General features: G+C 40.6%; 1 protein-coding gene across 3 annotated transcripts; it reads right to left on the bottom strand.

Moving 5' to 3' along the window:
* Window positions 1-155: 155 nt before the first annotated feature.
* On the bottom strand, window positions 156-21988 carry pkig (protein kinase (cAMP-dependent, catalytic) inhibitor gamma). Of its 3 annotated transcripts, none has more exons than XM_046055192.1 (3): window positions 21749-21988; window positions 1967-2179; window positions 156-864 (listed from the first exon to the last, which is right to left on the bottom strand). In XM_046055192.1, the coding sequence occupies exons 2-3, from the start codon at window positions 2118-2120 to the stop codon at window positions 782-784; spliced, it is 237 nt and encodes a 78-aa protein (XP_045911148.1). In that variant the 5' UTR covers window positions 2121-2179; window positions 21749-21988; the 3' UTR covers window positions 156-781. The 3 variants fall into 3 exon arrangements, with proteins under 3 accessions (XP_045911148.1, XP_045911146.1, XP_045911145.1); XM_046055190.1 differs by having other exon boundaries at window positions 1967-2148; window positions 21749-21987; XM_046055189.1 differs by lacking the exon at window positions 21749-21988 and adding an exon at window positions 10484-10659 and having other exon boundaries at window positions 1967-2148.
* Window positions 21989-23252: the final 1264 nt, after the last annotated feature.

Genomic DNA, 23252 nt, shown 5'->3' with positions numbered 1-23252 from the left:
TGGCTCTGGAACGACTCAGCGCTACACTCGTTAATCCTGGCTGGCTGGGGCTCACCACCTTTCCAGCTCTTTTAACTGCTGTGCTCAATACAACAGAAACCTGCAAATTGCCTTGCATGAGAAGATATTTACGCTTAAAACATAAAATACAAATGTTACAGTAATTCATGTGTATTTTATTACACAAAGAAAATTGCTATCACAAAGTTATCACTGAACATTAAGCAATAAATATGAAGTCTGAACACGACAGTATAACGCATTATGTTTGACTATGTTTGTTTACTAGGAAAGAAAAGACTTGACAATGAAATTGAAGAAGAGGGTCACAAACACACGCATACACAGAAAGAAAATGACCAACAGAGGATTATGAATACGCCCTCCATGACACAGTCCCATATTAGGCTGGAACAATGTTTCGAATGTTATAAATGAATTCTGTTCAGCTCAGTCCATCTCCACAGACGTAAATCCAAAGTTTCTGTGCTTTCTTGTCTCGTTAGGAATATAAATGACTTACGTTTACGTATGAAGCGCATCTCAGATATCACTTCTACTGTGTTCTGCTCCCCATGATACAATCTGATCCAATGAAAAGGCGTACATTTGGGCCACAGAAGCTCCAAACAGGCTGGCAGTGAGCGAACATGTCCTCATGTCTAGTTAGGACAACCAATATACACTCTCTCCTCCCTTTCTCCATGTCTCTCCACTTCCACTTGCTTCCTTCTCTACTTTTCAATCCACGGCTCTGCCTCCTTTCGGTCTCTGGCTCAGTTTAGGATGGGCCTCCACTTCCCTGGGCATCTTGGCTGGTAGAGCCCTCTGCCTCAGGGGCCGGGGTGGCCCCTGGGTCCCCTTCTGGAGGAAAACAAGGGAAACATTGTTTTTTTTTGTTTGTTTTTTTAAGAAAAAGGACAAAAAAATAAATAAAAATCTGTCAAACATAGTGTATATTATCAAGCTCAAAAGTAGTTTGGCATGTCTAACAGAGGGCAATGCGTCTGCTTTCAGGCTCCACACAGAAAAAAAAAAATGAGAATCCTGTAGCAACACAGTGTCAAGCATGATATGATGCATGATAACGTGAGGCTTCCCACCAGACCAGCATTAGAGTGGTTTGATATACAGCAGTCAAATTGCTTATCATGTCGTAGGAAATGTGTCTTTGACAGAAAAGGAAGAACAACGATGTAAGACGGTCAACACTGGGAACATTTGCGTCATCTTCAGACGTGTTCCTCTTAACAACTTGACACTGAGATTAGAGGAAGCAAGGACAATCTGTCATTGCGCCGCCGTTACGACTCATTTAACACTAAGGCAACAAAGCACAACAATCAAATCTCACTGACACTGCAAGCGGGGCAAAACCACCTGTTTGTATTTATTTATTTTGGTGCATTGAGGTCCAGGGGCCAGTCACACTTTGACTATTAGTTTGAGCTAAATTATAGTCAGAGTTAAGATAGACAAATTAATCTGTTGCACAGACAAAGCTGTCTAGTTCTTGACTATCTTCTGGAGGATGAACTTCACTCAAACAGGAAAATGTTTGCCATCTGTAATAATTGAACAACTACAAAAGACATATTGGAAGGAAAATCCAGTAACACAGGGCAGACATGTAGCAGAGATGAGATGCTGTGGATTGTTACTGTGGCAGAGCTCAGTACTTCTGCTAACTCAGTCAGCTCAGGGTAGTTTGGTCAAATGACTGGTGATCTGCTCACTGCTGTATATTTCCAACGAGTTACTGGAGCTACAGACTCTTTTCTTTCTTATTAATTCCATAGCATTGTTAGCAAACCACAAATTACTGTATGAGCCATGTTTTCCTCGTTTTTGTCAAATGGTGTCACTGGTTAGCAGATGTCATTGGTGTATGGAATATACACCATACATACATACACACACACACACACACACACACACACACGTATTCAGATGTGGGTTTACTGACCTGCAGCCTTCAGGTCCATCTCTGCCAGGTCTTTGGTGAGTTCACTGGTGCTGGCTGCTACTTCCCCCTCCCCTGCGATGTCGGGTACTGCGTTCCTGCGGCCTGTGCGATCACAGTTGATGAAGTCTGAGTACGACGTCTCCACGTCCATCATCTGTCCATGACCAGTGCTCTCATTACACCTGCCAGAGGGAGGAGGGGGAATTCAGGCGGCTGCGGAGGTGTTGCAAGAAGCAAATAAATCACCCTGCTGTCTTGGTCTGCAGGACCCGTGGGAGGATGTTACACTGTGTCCTGTGAATTTCTACTTCAGGAGAATCAACGTGATACACAGGAATACTGGCTAGAGAAATAAAAAAAGTAAAGCCGCACAGTGCTGAGCTATTTAAGAGGAAACTGAGGATGCGGAGTGAGAGAGTGGGCAGAAAGGGGACACTTCAAAATCACTTCCACAACCTGAAAGGCTGATGGCTGAGAGAGAATTAATAAAAAAAGAAGAATGAAGGTGTTAATAATTGCCATCCTATTTCTGCACAGCAATTAATGGCACTACCGACATCTGTGCTAATTGGCTGTCCTAATTACATCAGGAAAAACAAAAAGCTGCTCAAATCTCTATTGCATAGCCATACCCATCTACAAGAGACCATTTGTCTGTCCTAAAGGTACTTACACAGCAAGGAAAGAGCACTGATCAATATGGAAAGCAAGAGTGAAAGAGCTTGAAACCATGCAAAGGAGAGGCAGAGGTGGGGCCAGAAAGAGCCCAAGCTCCTATTAGCTATTCATTCCTCTTCTGTTTCCTGTTCTCTGTCCATTTTTAACTAGGTCATGGATCTTGCCAAACTCTAAAACACTATACAGCTGGTAATTCCTCAGAGAGAAGAGAACATAAAATAAGACTGCTTAAGAAAAAAGGAAAGGAAGAGAATTGAAAAGATAAGAAAGCAGTAGTAATCCTGTGATGCAAAGAAAGGGAGAAGGAAACCTAGAGTCACTGTATCAGACTGTAAATGTCCTCACAGCTGTTCCTCTCCTACTGAAGATCCCCCACAGGCTAGCACAGATAGATTAGCCCTCACTGCTGTCTATGGGCAACCCAACTAACTACATTACAGCTACAGACATACCCACTAATAAAGCATGCAACACTTCAGCTACAACCGAACAGCTGAGCAGCGAATCTATGTATCTTTAAGAAACATGCGGGGGTTGGGACGCTCAAAAGGGAAACAAGAGAAAGAATGAGAGGAATAAAAACAAGCTGGCAGACACAGCTACGACACGCTGACCCAGGGCCAGTCTGTTCCCCAACTCTTTCACTCACATTCTTTTAGTATCATTCAAAAAAAAAAAAGTTGAAATTGTTTTATTTCTCTTATGTGCAGCATGCGTGCTCCATGCCAAAAAAGGAAGCACCCGGGGTCATTCCCTGAGAGGTCACGAGTCACACCGCCCTTCACTGCAAACGTGAAATTTGCAGTGAAGGGCAAATCTTTAAGCCCCTGTAAGAGCGGAACCTCAGGAAATGTCAGTGAGTTCTGGGCTGCTGGCATTTCCCTGAGTGCTTCTACTAAACACAAGAGCCACTCTGTATTCCAGACTGCAGATGGTGGTGTGATCCTCTGATGAGATTGTCATCTAGATAGCCGGGCTGTATAGTCATTAGTAAGCCAAATCGCCGTGGGAGGCTAGTGTCTCACAGGTTCATAATTACACCTACAGTACTACCTTTTCCACAACATTAAGTTCAGACAGCTGAGGCTTTCACTAACCACTAATCAGTACTGAACAATTTAATGAAAATATCAGATTGCGATTTTTCTGAAAAATGTTGTGATTGTCATAAATTCAACTGCAGTCCAGGACTGTGTTTGATAGATGGATAGATGTCACCGCACCATTCATAACCACACACATATATCTTGTTTGCACTTTTTTAAATGGTTAAAGAAATGTGCCTGATTTCTACAGAACAAAAAAAAACGTAATTTTAGCTCACTTTTTAGATAAAAACATATATGCAGACATTTTTCAATATTTTCTAACATTTTATCGACCAAATGACTGATCAGTTGCACCATAAAATAATAACAGAAAGAAAAAGAGCATTGGACAGAGCCAGGCTAGCTGTTTCCTCCCGTTTTCAGTCTTTGTGCTAAACTAAGGTAACTGGCTGTTGGTTGTAGCTTCATATTTACTGCACAGACACTGACCCTCTCATCTAACTCTCAGCAAAACAGAAAATAAGCAGCTTACTGAAAATGTCAAACTATCCCCTCCTATGATATGAAAATTTCACAATAATCAATATAAAAACAGCCTAACTTCTAATCAATGCATTTTCTACACAGAAAGATTTGATTAGAAAATCCATCTAGACTATTAAACACCAGCACTGGCTGTGTATCTGGTGCAGCAATGATTTTGTTTGTGTGCTGCATTATGTTTGGCTTTTTCTACCCCATTGGCCTAGTTGTTATGTGGCTTATGGGAGCCCCATCTAATTGCCATTTGTTTGTTTAATTAGTCGGCTTGCGTGCGCTTGAGGATCTAATCCTACCATGAGATCATTAACAGGTTTCCATGGAAGGATGACGATGATAGTGGTGATGATTTTCTGCCTCCTGGTCTTCGGCACGAGTTCACGCTCTTCTCTGTTTGACTGCCTGGTCTCAGCTGTGGTAGATGCAGTTTAATGGCGCTGTATTTTTAAAAAATCCCCTTATCCCTGAAGTGCACTGTGATGATGAACTTGTTTTTGTAGGACTGACTGAAGAGTGAAGGTTTTGTTGTTATTATTCTTCACCTGCTGTGTATTTGTATAATGCAAATGAACATGTAAAGTGACTTGGAAGCAGAATATTAGTAAAAGGCACTGATGACCACCTACTGTGTGACGAAACTTAAAGATAAAAGAATAATCAATGCACTTCCTCCGGGGTTGCAATGAACAATTACATGAATCATTTTATCAAATATATAAATTCCTTTAATGGTTGGTTAATCTATACAGTAAAATAGTGCAAAATGTCCGTCATTACCCAGAACCCAAGGGTTGTTTTCAAATGTCTTTGTTTGTCCAACAGCCCAAAACTAGAATGTAATGCCAAATGTTTATATTTCTTTAAAGGCATATTGTAGGTGTACTATTTTTACACCTATTAAATGTATGATGCCAGCCATGCATCATTCACAGCTTTCTCACAACAGTATCTCATGACCACATTTAGAAATTGGGGCTTATAGCTCTCTTAAAGTAAATGTCCTAGTTAAATGAAAAGGGTGTCTTTATGTGAAAGGCCAGGGTGTGTATACGGAGGGAAACTCGACGCCGCTGCAGCTGTAAAAACTACCGCAAGACAAATGTCACAGGTGTGTATTTTCACTCAAGACAATAACAACTCAATCCTCAAAGGGAAATCGCTGCGGCTCAGCTCATGAGCTGAACTCAGCTTAGCCTCACTCTCCATCCCCTTGTCCTTCCTGTATGTGTGGATCGTTTCCACTGTGGGGAATCTGTCCACGTAAAAGGTATTTCAGGAACACATCCCGATTCAAATTCTGGTAATTCCTTTATTCTTTGAGAAGTGAGCTGCTTTGTCATAGCTACACAAAAAGCACTACATCATCTTTGTGAATGAAAGCAGAGGCGAAACAATACTGCAAAAACAGGAGTACATACTGTAGGGAGAGAAGTTTCCTTCATGACAGGTTTGAACATGAATAGTGACCATGCTGGGCGAGGTGACATGTAACAGAAGAGGTTTTGGCATAGAGATATTAGAAACAAAAGCCTCCGAGATCGCTGGGGGGATTTGAGTGATGATAGCCACTTACACAGGGCCCATTGGAGAGGTAGGCTCACTACTTTCCCGTTGGAGCCTTTTAAGCTTTATTTGTGCGTAATAAACTAATATTATCTGCAACAACCCACAGAGGGACTGTTTATTGCCAATTTCGAAGTCCATTAGGGCCATCTACACGACCACGTCAAGAGGGATTCTGCTGCATTTTCTGACAAGGCAAAAAGCCTCCACAAGAATGAGTTTCATCTGCCTCTCGTGGCAACTTTTCCAATGGCCTTTTCAACCCGGAGTACTTTCTGAACAGTCTTTAAATTTAGTCTTTAAGTTTCATGGGATTGAGTTGACAAACAACTAAAAGTAAGCAACTAATGATTTTAATTTTATTATCGATTAAGCTGCTGTTTATTTTTTCAATTTATGATTTGGTCGCTTAGATGTAAAAAAAAACAAAACAACGTAGAGCTGCAACGATTACTCAAATAATCCATAAATTAATTGGCAACTACCTTGATAATCAAATAATCATTACTAAAAATACTAAACATATGCAGTTTTTCCAGCTCTTAGCTTGTAATATCTTTTGTTTGGGACTTCTAGACTTCATCTTGAGCTTTGAACAGCAATCTGCAGATTCAATAATTGTTAACTGAAATATATTATTGATAATAATTAAATTATCAATTTAATAATTGAAAATAATAATAGTTGAATTAGAAGCCCTTAAAACTATGGCCATCACAGTTTGCCAGGTGATGTCTTCAAATGTCTTGTTGTGTCCAACCAACAGTCCGAAACATTTAATTTAGAATGATGATGATGAAGACAGAGAAAAAAATTAAATCCTCTCATTTGATAAGCTGAAACCAGAGTATGTTTAGCATTTCTGCTTGAAATATGACTTGAGTAAACTATTAAAATTAAATTCTAATCTAACTGAATTAATCGCTTCATCTCTAATAAAATTAGAAGCCCCTCTTGTTTTTTAAATGAAAGAAATTGCCGTTTCAATCAACTTGCACTCAACAACTCTCAGCTATTGCAGCTCTTGTGGTCGAACTGTGCATCGAAAGACAAAGCAAAAATAAAGTGAACAATAAACTGTCTGTCTTACCAAAGTAATCACAGTTGCTTCATCTGCTTTCAAGTGCCTACAAGCAGACCCAAACTCCTTCAGACAAATTCATCCAAATCCATTCACTCTTCAGTGCTAAGTGTTACACAGTGAAAGCACCATAGCACTAGTGCGCCTAAGCTCTTTGCCCTCCCGCTAGCTGCCTCTCGTCAAATATGGTCTGGGCACCGTTAGTTCACATGATGTCAGCAGCTGCTTGGTTGACAACGAGCCCACTTCAAACACAAGGGAGCTGTATTTCCTTGTCGGAATTAGCATTGTTGTTGCTCTCTGGTCTTCCTCTCATAAATAAATAAAAGCCCTGGCCATTCAACGCTTGTGTATATATTTGCCCCATATCCTTCCTCTTTTTATGAGACCCAGGGGCTGGTTGTGGGCCTAATTTCCCCTGGTGATGGGAATATTGCAACTTGTCAAACAGCTAGCTTTTGCTCTTTAGCAGCCATTTACACAGACAATGAAAACTTCCCCTGCTGGGGAGATGAGCACACACAAATCTGCTCCACTACAAAAAGGAGGTTGTCATCACCTCTCTCTCGCTGACACTTTAAAGTTTCAAGCTTACTACGAAGTCACAGTAGAAGTCACCATCTTCTCTGTCAGACATGCAGAATTATCACTGATAACACTGGATCCTCTATGCAATTATCTATCTCCTTTTCACTGAGCGCAGATACTCAGAATGATCACTGCCACTCTCGCATAATTGCCATCCTAACTGAGCGTACTGAGCTCCTACGCCTGAAGGTATAATGAATCAGCCGAGGAACAGGAGATAAGAAGCCTGACCAAGGCCATTAGCATCAGCAGCTGTGGAAAAGTCTTGAGTGAACTAATGAATAAAACAAAAGGCTCGGGCAAGGCTGCTTCTTCAGAAAGCTACAGCCAAATCGAAAATCAATCTAGCTTGGTCAGATTATCTCAGCAGGCATACACAGAAGCAGCTAGAGTTGTGGTTACTCACTTCACACACAGAGATCAATTCCCAGTATTCATCTCTCACGAGAGATCAGTGGTGGAGAAAAACATACGTATGAGTGGCCTTGCTCTAAAAAGAGTTGTCCACCATTAATAAAATGGCACCCACACTCTGATTTTGACTGCCGGCATGCTGAGTAGGGCTGCGAGTTTCCAAAGCCCAAGGTGAACAGTTCAAAAGACAAAGATAGTCAATCACAATGACATCAAACAGAGAAATACAGCAAAACCTTACATCTAAGAGGCTGGAAGCAGAAGTTTGGCCATTTTTGCTTGAAAAAAAAGACAGTTACATAAAACTTTTTCTGCAGATCAACTTATCATTTCAGCTCTACTTACCTGCAGTACACATAAGTAATCTGTTATAAAACTGTTTACTTTCTGAGGACAGACAAAAGATAGTGATAAAATGTAATAATGAAATATAAAGATTATTAATCATGTGCAGCAAGGCTGCCATGACCAATTATTTTCTATTACCAATTAATCTACAGAAGGGATGCAACTAACAATTATTTTCATTGTTAAATCAATTGCTAAATCTTTTGATTATTTTAGCAACTAATCGATTAGTTGTTTGGTCTAAAAAAAAAGGCAGAAAATGGCAAAAAGAAAATTTGTTTCCCAAAGCCCAAGATGATGTCCTTAAATGTCTTGTTTTGTCCACAACCACAAGATATTCAGTTTAGCACAGTTTAGAAGAGTAAAAAAAAAAAAAAATAGAAATATGCACATTTAAGTAGCTGGAATCTTGAAAAAAAACTAATTGATTGATCATTCAAGCTCTAATATATAGATCATTTTCTCAATTAAAATCACTTGAGCTACAGAAAAATAACTTCCCTTTACTATCATAGAAGACTTTTTTTATTTTATTTTTTTTTTCCCTCATCTGAAAAATATTCACATTTGAGAAGCGTTGATGGCTATAAAAAAACGGCCGGATCATTCTTTGTTTTCACAAGCAGTAAGGACTGACTATCTGCTCCCTGCTAGAGAAACTTCAGGTTACAGCAGGCTCGTAGCGGATTAGAGGGTCAGAGATGCAATAGGGTACTAAAGCTTTGGTGGCTTTGGTCAGAAGAATCAATTACAAACTTTTACAGGCAACCTATGTGGTTAGGTTTCTATGGACAGAAGGTCTTCTTGACTCTGTTCTGCAGGTTACCATGATCAGTGTGGCTACTGTTAAACAATAATTATCCATCGTCCTCTTGATGGCCGTCAGCATCAGTTGTTGAGTTTGCAAGATGTTGAGGTCTCCAATACCACCAATAAAAAGAACCAGTGAAGCCTCTTAGATGAGTGGAGAAGTTTCTTAGCTACATAACAAACGTAACTGACTATTGCTAGATTTCCCTCACAGTGGAAAGAAAAGCAAGGTTCTGTGCTCATTGGTTGGTTCTTTAGTTTGAGGAAACAGTATTGTTTAACTCTTAATTTGATAATCAAAACATTGATTGGACTAAAACAAAATCACTCCCACATATTGAACAGCAGGCTAATCATTTTGTAAGAGACTGAAGTAAACTATAAGTGTTTTAACTGCCAGAAACAAAAAAGAACATACAGTTATCGATGAAAGCTGTTAGACATGAAACACTTGGGTGTTTCAGTATCAAAGTGAAAGGGATTTCAGGCTTTTAAGCCCTCATATAACCATGTTGTGCACACACCTACTTCAACGATGAGACCTAGAAGAGACACACAGAAAGCGATAGCGGTAATACAGAGGGATAAGACCTTTGGGAAAAGCAGAAGGAAGATGAGAGGAAGATGAAGCAGTGGAAGATGAAAGGTTAGGAAGAAATGAAGGGAACCACTTGACAGTTCTGCCATGAAAAGTAATCTTTCAATTCAGTGTCAAGTGTGAAACACACGCTCCCGTTTTAAAAAACGCTGCCTGATCCAAAATAGATTCATGTTGGAAAATAATGCAGCATATTCTACATGAAGAAAAAAGGGCACAAAAGCAAAGCAGATGCTAATCGTCATAATTGCAGTAAAGGTGAATTGTTTTATAGTGCCCCTGTGCAATCCTTATTAACCGTCAGTCTGCCCACCACACCCACATTCAAAACTTTCTTAACTCGCCCCTGAATCATATTACACTGGACTACTTCTTGGTCGATTGTTGTAACTTCCTGAAATGACCACTGGTTGCTTGGACACCTCAGAGTGACGAAACGTCAAAATATAAATATCACCAAGTGAATCCACCCAAATTACAACCTCACATTTACAGGCCAAGTCACTTCATGACTTCCAGAAACAAAAGACATATCTCACCTCTCAGTGACACTAACTGAGCACAAACTAGGAACCCAAAACTCCAGTGCAAGTCGACTCCCCTAAACAAATGGCAAGATGGCGTAATACAAGACAACACTGGAAAGACAAGAAATACTACTACAGACCATGTTTCCTTTTGTTAGCACAGCTCACTTCGCAACAGCTCAGTCAATCAATACCAGTCCTTCAGGTGAAAGGGCCAGTGCATCATAATACTGCTATGCCTTCACACAATACACAGCAAAGTAAGAGGATCACATACAGGATCAGATATCCGTGTTTGAAGGTAAGCAAAGGTTACATTACCAGAGGTGTTGAATGTATAACACAGTGTCCTCTGTGTGAGTGTCCCTGAGGCCCAAAACTGCAAATAAGGCAGGGAGACAAGTGGTCAGACAGCCAGACATATGAGACTGAGTCTACTGTAGCAGCACGCCCTGCCTCCAGCTATAGGGAATCCCCTGGTTCGTGTGTGCGTGTGTGTGGTTGGAGGGAGGGGGTAGGATGGGTGTGACTGAGTCTCATCAACCACAAATGATGCACAGCTGAGTCAGGAGCAGGTGCTCCAACTGGACTGGACAAAATGAGGAGATTACAACCCCCTCCCCTGCCCCCCGTCCACGAAAAACAAACACGTTCTCACGTCTCCATTTCCAAATTGTGCCACAACTGTTCCTTTAGATTCTCATCATTCTCAAGTCTCTTCACAGGCAGTGTTGTTACAAAAACAAATGTGTCGGGAGAAACAGATTTTCACATCAGCAAAACAAAAACAGATGGCCCTTGTGTATGAAATTTCCCATCTCTCGCGATAAAAACAAGGAACACTGAAATGAATGTTCCTTCAGACAAACATGTCTGGACAGTTCTTCTCTTGTTTACTTGAAAAGCTAAACTGATTTATGACGGTGTGGAACAGCTCTGGGGGATATTGTAGATTAAGGATGTGACGTGGCTGTTTTTTTTTTAAAGGTGCTACGTCCGAGTTGAAAACTTTAGATCTGGGTGACTCTGCTGTGTGTCTGGAAAAGTACTGAAAGAGATGACAGGACACACACAAAAAAAAGCACCACTTAAGAAGTGTTGTTCTGAAAGTTGTGTATATTTTATGTCTGTTCTTGGTTGGTTAATCAGTTAAGTTTACCTTGAAACACCACCATTATAATGTTGTGAAGATGTGATGGCATTTTCACTTTGTTTGGTATTTTATAGAGCAAAAGATTAATCGATGACTCTAGAAAATCTGTAGATTAACTGATAATTAAAATAATCATTAGTTGCTGCCTATCATATCAAATTAATTTTGTTACTTCTGTTATGAAAAGTGCCACATAAATAAATCTTCCAGTTTTTGTTATTGGAACTAAAAAATAATAACAATTGATTGCTTGCAGACCTTAAATAATTAAGTGAGTAATCAATTAGTTGATCAAGAGCATATTAATTGATTAATCTTTCAGTTAGTTATTTAATGGAGTACAAATGGCAAACATTCTCTGCTTTCAGCTCCCTTAATGAGAAGATTTGAAGGTTTTCTCTGTCACAGTAAACTGAGTCTCTTTCTATATAATACATAACATCTCTGGAATCTTATCATTATGGCTGCAACTAACAATTTTTACTATTATTGATTTATCTGGAGATTAATCCATCAGTTTCCTAAAACCCAAATGTCTTTTGTCCAACCGCGAGTTCAAAACTGAAGACACCCAGTTCACAATGAAAACCAGTAAATATTTGAGAGGCTGCAAGCTAAACATGACATAGACATACATGTATCTAATGTAATGCTCTTAAACTGAAACAATCAGTAGATTAATCGATTGAAACAAAATTAATTGGCAGCAGTTTTTATAATGAATCATTATAGTTGTCTACGAAAAATGCAAAACATTCTCTGGTTGCAGCTTCTAAAATGGGAAGATTTGCTGCTTATTTTTAAATCATTTAAAAGTGAATCTCTTTTATTTTTTTGATTTATCCATAATCAGTGTGTTGTAACTGTTAGTTGCAGATGTTTGATCCAATCACACAGCATTCTGTGATGAAGATTCATATCAAACTTAAGTTACATTTTTATCTCCCCTGATTGTCTCAAAATTACTTGTAGGGTTACAACTTAATTATTTATCTGCCTATTGTTTCTCAAATCATCAATAAGTCGTGTAGTTTGGTTATAAAATAGTGAAAAATGCTCATCACAATTTCCTGGAGCCCAATGTGCTTGACCAACTCCCAAAGATATTCAATTTTCAATTAAGTTTTTTAATCAATTAATCAACTATTAGTCATTTCCCCATTCCCTGAAGTCTTCGGGTGTCACCATGCTTGGTTTCTACATCTATAATGCAGAGGTTCATGTGCTGTGGATAGCTGGTGTGTGATTTTCCTCCCACTATCCGTTCTATCTATTCTAATTCTACTGCTAGGTTGCCCGGTTCTATTTCCGTCCACACATTTAACAACACGAGACCTCAGCAGGAAGCAGGTGGTTTGTTTGCTGTGTTGTTTATGTCCTATCTTTTCCCAGGCTCGCTGCGCACACACTGGAGGCTGAACAAGACCCTAGTGCTGCTGAGGAGGAGGAGAAAGTCAGGACAAGGGGGGAGATGAAGGGATAGGAGAAGAGATGGCGAGGGAGGTATGGAGAAACATGGGGGGAGGATGGAAAGCAGTTGAGGAGGCATGAGGATGTCGACAGGAAAAAGAGAGAGGACGAGAGGAAGGAATGCAGGCATGTTTGTTGTGCTTTCTAAATAAGGAAAAATCCCTCCCGTGTTTTCATTACTTTTTTGAGAACTTGAGAAGCATAATACATCCTCCTTGGTTATGCTGCAGCGCACAAACATTTTGCCAATCTGTAACAGAATATATGATTTGGTTGCAGGCTACGTCCCTCTGCACCACCTGTTATACGGACTCCCCCAATCCTCTCTCTAATAAAATAACACATAACATAAACCTCATTTAGCCAAACCTCATTTAGCTCTGCTCACTCACAAATCTAGAGCTCTGATTACTCTAACCTCAACTGCTTTTTATGCTGCATTTAAAATAACCTGAAGAACACCAGTCGCTGTTCTCACCTGTACTGATCGCCACGGGGTGTTTGAGGTTTGCCAAGTAAATCCACTCAACTGCATCATCGCACTTTTCTCCCACAAGTTTGAGAGGATGTGGGCGTCATGTGATTCGATTTGCTGGGTTGACGGGGATAAAAAGGCACATACGTAACCCTCCTCATGAGTAAACACATACAGGAGAGGAAGCAATCGTAATATTTCCTCTAGACCTAGATAACGACACCATCATTCATGCTGGTGCACAGGACAAACACCTTCAGCTGTTCTAATGTGTTCCAAACCTGCTGTGATAGCAAAACAAACAAACAGTGGTGGAGGACGTATTCAGCTCAATTACTCAAGTCCTTTATTCAAAATCCAACTTAAGGTCAAATACAGACATATTATCAGCAAAATGTACTTAAAGTATCAAAGTAAAAGTACTTGTTGTACAGATAAATGACTTTTTGTTAAAGGGGCTATATGTAGTTTTGTAATGAAATTAATCACTTTTTATTGCCTATGTGTGAATGGGTTGTAATCTCACATACAGTAGAAATGAACCATTAGCCGGCTCTCTCTGTTACCTATAACAGCCTTTATACTGCTCCCTATGTGAAGATATCGGGTCGGATTTTTTGCTAAACCCATTGGGGAAACATATTTAAGTACTTATTAATTATATTCCACTAAAGTCAGCAGACTTTATATCCTGTCTTTAAAAGCCTGAGTAAGGCTTTCTGCTGAATACCATTCGGTCATCACGGTCCTCCAGGCCAGTAACAATTATTTGTCTTGTGAACAATTAACATATTTCACTTCCTATAGCAACAGAACGGGAAATGTGATATACTTTTAACATTTCATTGTCAAGTGCATTTTAATGACTCAATAATTTGTTCTCCAGTTCCTGTGAACTGGCTCCTACTGACACGGCTTATCATTTCCCCTCCACTGGGATTTGCACAAAAACCTTTTCGGCAAAACAATCAAATATTTTAAAGCAAACTGAGCCGGAGAAAGTGGATAAAATCAAAACATGAAGCAGATCACAAACAAGTGAAGGTCATGTAGTTCCGTTTACCCTCAAAACATTTTTCTGTCACATTTCTTTTAAAGTTCAACAATGTTAACACATCACGTGGGATTTGAAATGGGCCACTCCATCTAAAATAATTAAAGCTCATTTTCATTTTTTCATGAAGAGAGACGCTCATCAAATCATCTTTCACTGACTTGCTAGGACATGTTTATTTTACTTCCAAACCAATTCACAAGGTTGAGAACCCATTTACATAATAAGGCTTGATTAAAAAATTCTCTCAGCAAATAGTTTCAAAACAGTGCTTATTCAACACCTCAGTTTAAGCTGATGCTGTGGGCTAATGCAGCTCTTTGCTACATTAAATCAACTGGCTTAATGCTGAAAAACAGACGGCAACCTCGTCAAACAATGTAAATTATCAGGAAGAGGGAGTGCATGTGGAAACAGATTTGAGTCTTATAAATGACAGGAAGAATTTAAAAAAGAACTAATGGATGTATAATGTCCATCCATCTTCTACAGCCACTTAGTGTGTGAGGGTTTGCGGTAAGCTGCAGCCTCTCTGACCCAAGCGTCCATATCCGGGGCTAAAAAATGAAACGCGGACGTGCCAATCTCCAAAGTTGCCCATGTTAAAATGCCCAACTTTGCAGCAGATATAAACATGTTTACAGCCTGGTGCGAAAAAAAACAAAAAAACAGTTTATAGCTAATTTCCTTCTTCATGACAACTTTGCAGGGGGCGACTTTTTATATAACTCACCAGTGTTGTCAAAAATATCGATTTTTTGATACAAATTGATTATGAATATTTCAGGTAGGGAAGGATTTACATTGTCGAATCGGAATCGTCAAGTCCTGCCTATAGTCGAACCATCTCTGTTTTTGTGCGTGGCGGAGGGGGGGGGGTTCACATGGTAGCTCTGCTTTAATCTTCAGAAGCTACAGAGCTGCAGTCTCTATTCATTCAACTTACGCTGTAAATTTCCACCTAAGCTGAGGCTTTTTCAAGACCCTTTTCACTCTCTCTCCTCTGCCATTCACCAGTCTTATGCAGTTTTACATGGATTCCGTGCTGCCGACAACTGCATGCCAACGTCGCGGTTCCTCAACGGTCTATTTCAAGTAGACGGCTATTTAAAAAATGCTAAAATATTCTTTGTGTGGTTCGTCAACGGTGATAAATTTTCCTAAAGTCCCGCGAGGTGCGGAGAACTCGGCACAACACCAGTGAAGCTGGGGCTCAGTCTCTTCAGCAAGTGTTCCTCTTCTGCCAGGCGGCTAGCCACTAGGTGGTCCAGCAACCAGGCTTCATTCGTCCTGCCTCAGCTCTACCTCTTTGCATATTTTTGGAATAGCCAGAGTCAAGCAATGCCAAGATGAGAGCCGCCCACACTAAGCTTCACAAGAGCTGCAGCATTTTTTGCTTAGAAAGGTTCCTAACTGACTGATGTGATCCGGAAGTATTTAAGAGGCAGCAATAAGAGCTGGTCGAATTCTCCAAATGCTAAGGAAAGGTGCTTACATGCTTCCTTTCTTATCTCCTTTAGCATAGGGTACACTGGACCATCCTTTACAAAAAGGAGATTTACAGAAAGGAAAGGAGATAATGTGGTCCCACAATTCCTTGCGGCAGCAATTTAAAGCAATACACCATTCTCAAACTCAAATGTTAAAATCCATCGATCGCATTTTGCAAAATCCTTGCAATACATGACTGACAAGAATGGCAACAAACCTTTTCTCTTTATTGGACCCATGATACTTGATTAAGACACTGAAATTTTTGTTTTCAAACTTTTGGTTTGTTTTCTTTGGGCTATCTTATACTGTTTCAACACAGTTTTATGTTTCAGATTGTTGAAATATGCCATCAAGTGTTGTATTTGAATTTTCTACAATAAAAATAAGGAAATCATTGACCATGACGGATAAAGGACGTCGATCACCATTTACGTTACCATTGGCTATTGTGACATTTTCTCTCTTATGCCATAACTTGCTAATATGCATATGTTTTGAACCGTCAAAAATAATTGAGACCTATATGTGAGCTATGTTACTAGTCTTGTAAAATGATCAAAATGAGGATAATGTTGAAATGTGTAGGTTAACGGTATATGCTCAGTTTAAATTAGTTATTTTTGGCCGATGTATTACCAGTCTTCAGCAATATCATTAATTCTTCAAAAATCTAAAATCTCGAGTAAATGTTATGTATTATTTACAAACGATAATTTGGATTCATGTTGATAAATATGGGAGGGCAGGAAGGTGAGTGTCAGCAAGCATTCTCAATGTGACAACCATTTAGATTATTTGGTGACTGATTATGTGTCTTTTTGCAACATTGGTAATCAATGTTTTTCACAGTAAAAACCCACAGGGCAATGTGTAAAAGATGCGCTTTTTGTAGTCCATCTTCAGAACGCTGTAGATTCACCATGGCAGGCCGCGTCAGTAACATCCACCGTTCCATAATTACGTAGCCTAGATAAGTGCAGTCGGAATCTCTTAGCTCCGCCGCTGTCTTTTCCTAAGTCCTTATAAATTCTTCTTCACATCTTTTCTTGACGTCATGACCAAACATTTAAATGATACTCCACCCAAAAGTACTACCCTCATTCCCTCTGGGCATAATACGCTTGTGGCGTGATCCCTTGCAGGGGCTGTGGTCGGTTTGTATTCACAGTGGTTACAGTATATTTCAATGGTGACCCAGTTTCACAGCATACAAAAAGGTCCAATCCAAATAAACTTCAAGACTATTCCTGGAGTGTCTTTTCTGTCAGTATGTTCTGAACACTCATATTTTTCTCAAACCTTACATGCAGTCCTGTTGACTGTGCAAGAATGTACATAATTTTCTGAGCACCAGTCTAGTTCACCACCCCGGCTGTGGCTGCTCTGCCTCAAGTTGATCAGTAAGGAGGTACCCTTGTGGCAAATCAAAATAAAACTGCTGTTTCCTGTGCCCTCTGAAAAAGAAAGTTCTCAAAGCAATAGAAATTGTTGGCAGTGTTGTTACAGTAGGTTTCACAGTGATATATAGATAAAAAAAGTAAACCAGCACACCCTTTAGCCCTGAATAAGTGTAGACCTGCTCTTGATAACCCATTTTTATCTCAGTAATTCAGTCTGTTCCACCACTGGTTAGACCTGCCAATTACAAGAGAGGCAAAGAAAAAGTGCAATTTTACCAACTGCGCCACGTCTGCAAATCTCATCCAACAATGTCAGAGCTGCTATCATTAACCACGACCAATACCCATGCCTGTGGTTATTTATAGCGCCTGTATCCTTATTTCATTCAATGTAGACCTATCTGTAAACCATTGTAGGAGGTTATTTCTCAATCATCATTATTAAATGTCAGAAAGAAAATCAATGATCTAGTTTATGGTACAATTAACAAAACAAAGTGCTTCACAATAGAGGATAAAATGAAAGGAACTTCAAAACGGGGACATGCAATAAAAGAATGAAAAAACTGACCCTTCGCTAAGCCATGCACCCCTTAGTTACTGTTTCTAAGTCCAGCAAATTGTTGGACCTGTCGGACTTTTATCATGGCACTGCCACTGTCTATTACTGCACAGAAGCAGACAGTTTTGCAGTTGCATTAAACATTTGAAGGTTGTATTCAGGCTGTCAGACGGACCCAAACTGAAGTGAAATAAATTAAAGACAGAAGCTAGGCCTACCAATCACACAGTGAAAGTGAACCACCGCATCCCCTGACGACTGAGACAAAAGACAACGATATTAAAAGATCAACACTGTTCCTGTAAAGCTGGGTAGGTCTCTATTCACTATTACAATCATTAAAATGCTAAAGCAGTAGGTTTGCATAACATTACGTATTCAGTAGTAAGTTAGCTAGCTAAAGCCAGAGCCCTCTGGCTTTAGCTAACTAACATTACATTAGAAACAATCCACAGCCTACATTTTCTGGATTTATTGTAGGTTTTGGAAAGAGAATAAATTAAACTTCTCCTTTCAACCTCTCTGGTTAGCGAATGTAATTATTACATAAGTGGCCCAGGAACATCCATCCATTGTCAACCGCTTATCCTGCGTACAAGGTCGTGGGGGCTGGAGCCAATCCCAGCTGACATCAGGCAAAAGGCATGGTACACCCTGGACACGTCGCCAGTCCATCGCAGGGCCAGACAACTCACGCTCACACTTAAGGACAATTTAGGGTCACCAGTTAACCTAGTCTGCATGTCTTTGGACGGTGGGAGGAAGCCGGAGCACCCGGAGAGAACCCACGCAGACACGGGAGAACATGCAAACTTCACACAGGGACAACCGGGGTTTGAACCCGCAACCTTCTTGCTGTGAGGCGACAGTGCTAACCACTGCACCACCGTGCCGCCCGGCCCAGGAACTGTGTTTCACTAAATCTTGGGAAAATACAGCAAAAAATAGCTTGGAAATGACTCCTTTTGCATTAGCGTCAATGGAGCGCAGCCATAAAAGTGTCAGACCTCAGTTGGAGCGAGTCCTATACTGCGCTGTGATTGGCCAACTGCGTATTCAGGGTGTGTCTAAGCGAAGAGTCAATTGCTCACAAAAAGTAATTGCCTTTCATTTATGTTTTACAACAAATACATATCACTGTGTAGACTGCAAAAACATCAATCAGTGAAACTTGAAGTTACAGAATAAATAATTGTTTCATTCTTATAAGCGGAATCTCTCGCAGGGGTCTTGCATTTCCTCGTGTAGCCTTTTCTGTCTGGTACACGAGACATTAAAGGGTTGATGACACTCATTTCTTTTCTCATGGGGAAGCCAGGGAGCTAAAAACAGAGGAGCTTAAGTCCTCTGCACACAGGGCAAAGAATGCGGTTGGCGGTCAACCGACAAATCCCTGTCCACAAAATATATAAGCATTAAACCCATGATTACACAGAGGGATGCATACAAAAATAGACCCTGAGCAGTGGGTTCACATAGTACCAAAAATAGTGCACTGTTATGGACTCATCTACAGACTGTTGTTTTCTGATCCGTGTAATCTTAAACATGGGAAGGTCCCTGGGCAGGCGACTGATTGTGGACATATTCTCAAAGAAATCTAGAAAGCACTTGAACCAATTATGAGAATAGACTGCTATTTTTATCTATAACATGTAATAGTGTGTCCTTGTTGCAGCTATATGCATCCAGTAGACTCAGATTCCCCATTAAGAGACCATATTCTCAATATAGAACATATCAAGGAAAGAAAATTTGATGACCACTTATGGAAAAACGTGACAGAAACAGCCACACAGTTACCATCCCTTCCCCTGTCATGTATACTTAATATAGGCTCTCAGCATAGGAATATTAGAGGTCTACATATTCTCAGGGTAATCATGTTATTGTTGGCAGCCCACAACAGGAGCAGATATGAGTTCTATTTACTAAAGGAGTTGGAGGAGGAGATAAGTGTTGGTAAGAGCTTTGGTCATGCAGCACTGCAGATAATCATAACTGTACTAGCATGACTTTATTACTAACGATTTGGATGCTTTCTTTCTTTCTATGTCACAGATTAGAAGGTGCATAAGGCATAAAGGCCCCTGAGGACAAGCCTTCATAACCAAAACGAGAGCGCATGTAATCTTAATGGTACGTGGGCTGTCTTGAAACACCGAAGGGACGGATCTGCAGGGTTCTGCCCAAGGTCAGCGGGGCATGTGTGCGGCTGGGGTTCTCTTGCATCACTGCGCTCTCTGATCTGGCTCTGCTCCACCCCCACCCCCCCTTGGCCATTTTGAAGGATAACAGACCATGTTTGGTTAGCTGGTACAAAGAGGGGAGACGAGGCAGTAGAGAGCTGTTCCAAAGAAGGTCATATCTAACAGGAGACTGCACAGATTGTACAAGATTTAATCTTAAATTCATCAAGTGGCTTAATCTGCCACCAATATATTAAAAAAAAGTATCTCTTTAATGTCAAAATTCAAATGTTGCCATTTCAAGTGCGGCCAGACAGATTTGCCTTTCAGCTCTTGGTAAAATATGAAAACATGAAGTGCTCTAAATAACTTGAGCTGATATGATTAGTCAAAATAATCTGAAACTATTTTGATAATTGTTAGTCATTTTTCAAGCAAAAATGCCAAACATTCCTGCTTCTAAACTGTGACAATTTGCTGGTTTTCTTCGTCTTATGTGACCATAAACTGAATATCTTTAGGTTTTGGAGTTTAGATTTAATATCTAAAACTTTGGGCTTGTTAGGGTAATTTTTCACAATTTTCTGACATTCTTAAGCCAAAAGATCTATCAATTAATTTAGAAGATATTCAGCAGCAAAATAAGAATCCTTACTTGCGGTCCTACATATTGCCCTAGCTTTACCCCTTCATGTTCCATTTCTAACCTGGACCCAGAAAAATATTTGTCTTTCCAAACCTGGACATCACTGGTGTGTGCAACAGTTTCCCTGAGCCATAAAATGCCAAATCAGTACACATTACTGCTTCACGTTGCTTTTGTTAACCTCATCCCTGTCCAGACCCTGTCCCTGGTTGTTGTTGACAGTTGTGCTACTTTAATAAAAATTTGCTAGTGCATTTTAATGTCTAGATACATGTTATCCGCGCACTGACTGAGCTCAGGGAAAACCCTGTTTTGGTCACAGTCTGCCAGCCAGTCCACAGTGAAGCAAACACCACAGGCAGGCGAGAAGCCAGTATTTATCTTCACCAGTGCCCATGCCCAGTAATGCTGGCCCTTGCCCAGCAACACTCATCCAAAGTGGGGGGTCCCAGGCTGCTGCTGCTGCTGCTGAATCTCCATCCAGACCTGTTATTTTACACAACTCACCTCCAGGAACAAAAACTGTACTGACATGTCCCTTCTTGTCTCAGCAGACAGGTTGCTGCATGAAAAGCTGCTGTCATCACTGCCTTGATTATCTTATCGAGTTAGAAAATAAAAGGCGAAGTTGATTTGTGTTTACAGGGGGAGGGGGCTGGCTGGGTGGCTGGCTGGGTGCATTGACAGAGGAGAAAAAGCATAGTCGATGAGAGGAGAGCTTTCAAAGAGCTATCCAGGCTGTCATTAGCTATCCTGAATGCAGCATCTAATGTGTGGGAAGGACGTGCATGCCAGTCATTTAAACTGTAACCACACTAGCATACACTTGAGTGCCATTCGAGGGAGGGAGAAAAATGTGAATATCATTAACAATCATAATGTAATTCTACATTTACTGACACGATAATTTTAGCCGTTTGACAGATTCAATGTGGGCTCTGCACAGAAAACATGTATTGTCTCACGTTGGTCGCTGTTTTGTCTAGGGGGAAATGCCTCACTAAAATAATGGAGAACCCGTCGCTTCGTGACTCTGCAGCTCCCTGCAGTTGGTGACTTCAAACTGCACAGCAAAAGCCGTTTCCCTTGCCGTACACATATCAGTAATGTCGCCAATAGAAGAAGAAGAAAAACGCCACTAACCTTGGTCGGGTCTCCTCCTGTTATCCACTTGTTACAATGGAAATTTAACACCATGGATTCCCAGTTAAGTTTCCTGGCAGTCGGACAAAAACCGCAGCACGCCGGGCGAGCTGGGCCGAAACTGAAGCGAGCTGGTGCGGAGAAAGGAAAAAAAAAACGCGTGGTGAAGAAGTGTGTGTTTAAAGCCTAGGTGGGTTTGTTGTTTTCTTTCTCGGGCTACCGTCGGCAAACAACGAGAAAAAGGTTGTGTCTTCAAACAGCTGTTTTCCAAAATGGAGTTAGCCGTGGCTGAGCCAATCAGAGCGCGCCTGTGGAGGCTCCCACTCCTCTGTGGGCAGGAGCCAACGCAACACACTGCACCCTGAAGATCAAACACTTCACGATTATTAATTTTTTATTTATTTGTTTATGTTGGGTTTTTTTTCCCGGGATGGTTCATTGTAGCCTTTCAAGGTTTATCAGACGCACATCAAACAACCAGACACCTTAATTTATGAGATTTCCTTGCAGGGAACACCCTAATGTGGTTTCTTATGTTGGCTTTAGCCAGTGTTGAGTGTAGCTAAGTAGGCTATATTTATCCAAGTACAAGGCACTTATACTTTACTTGAGTATTTACATTTTATGCAAGGTCTACTGCACCACATCTCAAAGGCAAATATTGTACTTTCACTCCACTACAAATGTTCATGCCCTTCCTGTTCAGGGGAAACCATGTCAGATAAAATAAGGGATTAAATTTCCCTTTATGGGTTGAGAATATTCTCCCCTTTCTTAAGATAAATAAACAATTTAAACCCCCTTAGACCAGCTGGAACATGTGTAGTCACAAAGCTGAAAACTGGGCTGTTTGTCTGAGCTCATGAAAAGTGGGCTATTTTTTGATTCTGAAAACACCTTCAAAACATGGGTGAGTGTTGTTAAATGACCTTTTGGGCTTTTCAAAGATTGCTGGATATATATTCTTCACATCAGATCTGTCTGTGAGAGGCACTAACTGGGGCTAAGGGCCTTTCAGACACACCGCGACAATGGCACCGCTGCACTATGAAACCCATTATTTTCAAAGGCCTGTGCCACACAGGGTGGTTTCTTGCTGCGTCGACTAATGTGCAGCACACCGCTTGGCGAGTAGTTGAACTTTTGCTCTGAACCCAGCAGCCAGCGCAGCGCAAATCACTTCTTATCTGAAAGAGTATTAAGGCTGCCCCTGTCCCCTACATGCCCACTTCTTTCAAACCTCACTCTTCCAGTTTGCAATGCAGGCTTTCTGATTAAACCCTCATGACATCACTCGGGTTATTGTTTCAGACTATTGAAAGCTCCCTCCGCATGCTGAATACTCCCTGGGACAAGTAAACTGAACTTCATTTGTAAAATCAGAGGAGTGGAGTATTGATCGGTCTTTTTTGAGTGTACAGCATAAAAAAGTCGTGTTCACTAAATTAATGTCATGGAAACAGCAGACTAACAATATCCCACAGTGTAGGCTGTGTGGAGTAAA

Source organism: Micropterus dolomieu, linkage group LG08 (assembly GCF_021292245.1).
Source record: "Micropterus dolomieu isolate WLL.071019.BEF.003 ecotype Adirondacks linkage group LG08, ASM2129224v1, whole genome shotgun sequence".
Taxonomy (NCBI): domain Eukaryota; kingdom Metazoa; phylum Chordata; class Actinopteri; order Centrarchiformes; family Centrarchidae; genus Micropterus; species Micropterus dolomieu.
Note: the sequence above shows the minus strand (reverse complement) of the source record. Positions and strands in the feature narration are given on the sequence as shown.